The sequence below is a fragment of the Phaethon lepturus genome, unplaced genomic scaffold (assembly GCF_000687285.1).
Source record: "Phaethon lepturus isolate BGI_N335 unplaced genomic scaffold, ASM68728v1 scaffold25155, whole genome shotgun sequence".
NCBI classification, from domain to species: Eukaryota; Metazoa; Chordata; class Aves; order Phaethontiformes; family Phaethontidae; genus Phaethon; species Phaethon lepturus.
The window spans coordinates 1-4,019 of NW_010541571.1; the positions used below are offsets into that span (position 1 = coordinate 1).

Genomic DNA, 4,019 nt, shown 5'->3' on the forward strand with positions numbered 1-4,019 from the left:
GTGGAGCTGCTGGTGGAAGACGGCAGAATGACGCTGACCATCGACGGCCTCTTCAACAGCTCTGTGGACATCGCAGGGCCCGTACGGGAGCTGGACATCCAGTACGGCCTCTATGCCGGTGGGACAGGCAGCCTTGACCTGCCCTACCTCGCCGAGGCCAGCTCACCCTTCAGAGGTTGCCTCCACTTAGTGACGTTCAACGGCCTGGATGTCCTCTCCCCTCTGTCCTCCGACGGCAGCTCCAAGATCTTCCACCAGGTCCAGGAAGGGTGCAGCACGCAGTTCTCTGCGGAACCCGAGGACCCCTTCGGGTTCCTGGGGCCACACTCCTACATCGCGTTTCCCACGTGGGATGCCAGGGAGGAGGCAACCATTGAGTTTGTGATAACGACGAGCGTCACCCAGGCACCCCTCATCTATCACGCAGGGCTGGAGAATGACTTCTTCTACCTGGAGATCTCCAACGGGCGCCTGAGAGGGTTTGTTGAGAAGGGGAACGGCGTCATCGTCCTGCACAACAATGTCTTCATCAGCGATGAGCAGCAGCACTATGTCAAAGTCTACACAGACATCCACAAGTTTGAGATACTGATAGATTACTACGCCTCATCCACGTCCAACCGGGGCATCAACAACTACCTGGACCTTCAGGGAAACCTCTTCATCGGAGGTATGAACGAAAAAGCTCTGCAGAGGCTGAGAGAGCATCATCTGGCTTTCATCTCGGTGTGGACCATGACCAACAACTCGTTTGTTGGTTGCCTGGAGGACCTGCGGATAAACCTGCAGAGGAGGAGTCTGCAGGATGCCGTGATCACGAAGGACATCACATCAGGCTGTGGAAAGCAGGAGCACTACTGGGACTACGACGAGGTGTACGAGCAGGACGAGGCACCCACCTCCCCACCTCCAGATGTCTGGTCAGGGGCACCGGGCCTGGTGGTGGAACCGTGCCGGCCAGACAATAGCTTCCCACCCGCCTTCGCCAACATCAGCAGGCTGCTGCACGTCAGCCCCCTCATCGTCTCTGAAGGGGGCACGGCCTATCTGGAGTGGAAACACACCCAGCCAACGGTAGACTTGAGTCTTGCAAACATCCGGCAGTCCCAAATCCTCTTTAGCATCACCAACGATCCTAGGCACGGCCAGCTGGAGCTGGACATTCCTGGGTCCAGGAGCAGAAGGAAGTTCACCTTGTTGGACATTGTGAATAGGAAAGTCAGGTATGTCCACGACGGCTCCGAGGGGCCCATGGACCAGCTGATGCTGGAGGTGACGGTAACTGCCCAGCAAGGGGTCCCCGAGTGCTTGCGGCAGGGGCAGATGTACCTGCTGCCCATCATGATCAACCCCATCAACGATGCCCCACAAGTGATCTTTCCCGATGGGAACCACATGACAATCCTGAAGCACACACGGAAGCACCTGACCACAGACATCCTGCAGGTCCTAGATGATGACACGTCCTGTGATGACCTCGAATTCCAGCTGCATGGTGGCCAGCAGATGGAGGAGGGTTATGTAGAGTATGACTTCCACCCTGGAGTGCCCATTGAGGAGTTCTCCTGCAGGGACCTGGAAACAGGCAACGTAGTCTACGTGCACCAAAGCGGGACAAACTTACAACTCACCTTGCAGGTGAGCGACGGCACAGTCCCAAGCCCCACTGCCACCCTGAGAATCCTCGCCATTGACCCTGACATCCACCTGCGCAACAACACCGGCCTCTCCATCGCCCAAGGAGGGGCTGCGCGCATTACCACAGCCAACCTGTCAGTGGAGACGAATGCCGTGAAACAACGGGTTGCCATCCTGTATGTCCTCACAGAGCCCCTAAGGTATGGTGAGGTCCAGAAGCAAGGGAGCATGGGAGGGGAATGGAAAAAAGTCGAGTCCTTCCACCAGCAAGACTTGGAGCAAGGGCGCATCCAGTATTTCAGCACGGACTCGGAGCACCGGCTGGAAGATGTCATGGAGAGGCTGAGATTCAAAGTCCAGGTGGGGCAGAAAGTCTTGCAAAACAACACCTTTCTCATAAGGATTAAAAGAGCCACCATTAAGATGAGGACCATGGTCCCCCTCCAGATGAAGAACAAGCGGCACAGAAACATCACCAGTAAGGAGCTGGAGGCAATGTTGGAAGACCCAAACTCTGCCCCGGTCCCTTTCCACTACCTGATAATCCAGGCTCCCAAAAAGGGAAACTTGGAGCTGCTCGGCAACAGGCTGACCGAAGGCTTTGGATTTACCCAGGACGACCTGCAAAGAAACCACCTGAGCTACAGCGCGACCATCAGGAACTCTCAGCAAGCCGAGGACACCTTCCAGTTTCGTGTCCACGCCGGCGAGCAGCACTCTCCCATCTACACCTACACAATCAGCATTGGCGGGGACCCCGACGCACCAGCCCTGACCAACGTCCTCCTGACCGTGCCAGAAGGGGGGCAAGCTGTCATCTCCAAGGACCACTTGTTTGTACAGAGCATGAACAGCATGGACTACCTCTACGAAGTGATTGAGGGGCCAGCACACGGGAGGCTGGCCTGGGCTGCGTCCCCCAGCTGGGCCTCCAGAGAGGAGATCATGGAGTTCACCAACGATGATATCCTCCACCACCGGCTGCTGTACCAGCACGATGACTCCGAGACACTGGAGGATGACATCCCCTTCGTAGCGATCAGGCAAGGTGAGGGGAGCGCTGAGCCCGATGCGGAGGAGGTAAGAGGTGTTTTCAGGGTCTCCATCCAACCCGTCAATGACCACACCCCAGTCCAAGTGGTGAACAAGGTCTTCAACGTGGTGCGCAATGGGCAGCACCTGCTGACGACAGACGACATCGCCTTCGCCGACGAGGACTCTGGCTTCTCTGACACGCAGCTGGTGCTGGCGAGGAAGGACATTTTGTTTGGCAGCATCGTGTCTGTCGATGACAGAAGCCATCAGGTCTATCGGTTCACGCAGGATGACCTGAGGAAGAAGAAGATCCTTTTTGTCCATTCAGGGGCTGACCGGGGGTGGATCCAGCTACAGGTCTCAGATGGCCTCCACCAAACCACGGCCCTCCTGGAAGTACAGGCGTCAGATCCCTACATCAAAATAGTCAACAACACCGGTCTAGTCATCCACCAGGGGAGCCGAGGGAGCATCGACTCTTCTGTCCTCAGCCTGGAGACCAACATGGACATCAGGTCAGATGAAGAGATACGGTTCCTGATAACGACCCCCCCAAGGTGGGGGACTGTGCTGAGAGGGGAGCAGCCGGTCGTGGCCTTCTCCCAGAGGGACCTGCTAGCAGGGGAGATCTCCTACCGCCACAACGGGAGCAGGAACACCCGGGATGAGCTCCAGTTCACTGTAGAAGCAAACGAGGTGGTGGTGGAGGACACGCTGGCCATCAGCGTGTTCTTGGAAACCCATCCCAGCCCCCTGCGTATAGTCAACCACAAGGAGATACGTGTCTTCCAGGGGGAAGCAGCTGGGATCAAGGAAGAGTCCCTACTGGTGAGTATCCCCTTCTCTAGTCATTCCCCAAGCCTGCATCACTTTCCTGGCCACCAAACCAGGACAGCCGGTGGGATTCCATTTTACACCCACCTGCCCACAGCAAAGGACTCGTGCTCATGTCAGGCTTTGGCCAGGGGCAGAGGGGCATGGTCTTGGCAAGAAGGTGACTTGCAGCTTACCCCACAGAGCAAAGCCTCAGGAGATTGCACAGTGGTGGGCTGTGGGGCAGCCCAGCCTCGCAGGCATCAGCCCCCCACTCACGTCTTGTCTCCCCCACACTCCCAGGTGGCCCACGAAGAGATCCTTCCCCAGGACATAGTCTACCTGGTGAGCAGCCCCCCAGCCTCCGGCTTCCTGGCAATGCTTCAGCATGGCCGAGACTTGAACGAGCAGCCCAGCCTGGACCCCATCCAGTCCTTCACCCAGGAGGACATCAACGAAGGCAGAGTCCTCTACCTCCACTCCAAGCCAGAGGAGGAGCACGACCAGTTTGTCGTAGACATCACGGCCAGTGG

General features: G+C 57.4%; 1 protein-coding gene across 1 annotated transcript; it reads left to right on the plus strand.

The window, feature by feature from the left end:
* Positions 1-3: 3 nt before the first annotated feature.
* CSPG4 (chondroitin sulfate proteoglycan 4) lies at positions 4-4,011 on the plus strand (the record flags this gene model as incomplete). Its single annotated transcript, XM_010287780.1, has 2 exons — positions 4-3,501; positions 3,790-4,011. Coding segments are annotated over 2 exons (3,720 nt in total), but the record flags the coding sequence as incomplete, so codon positions are not given.
* Positions 4,012-4,019: the final 8 nt, after the last annotated feature.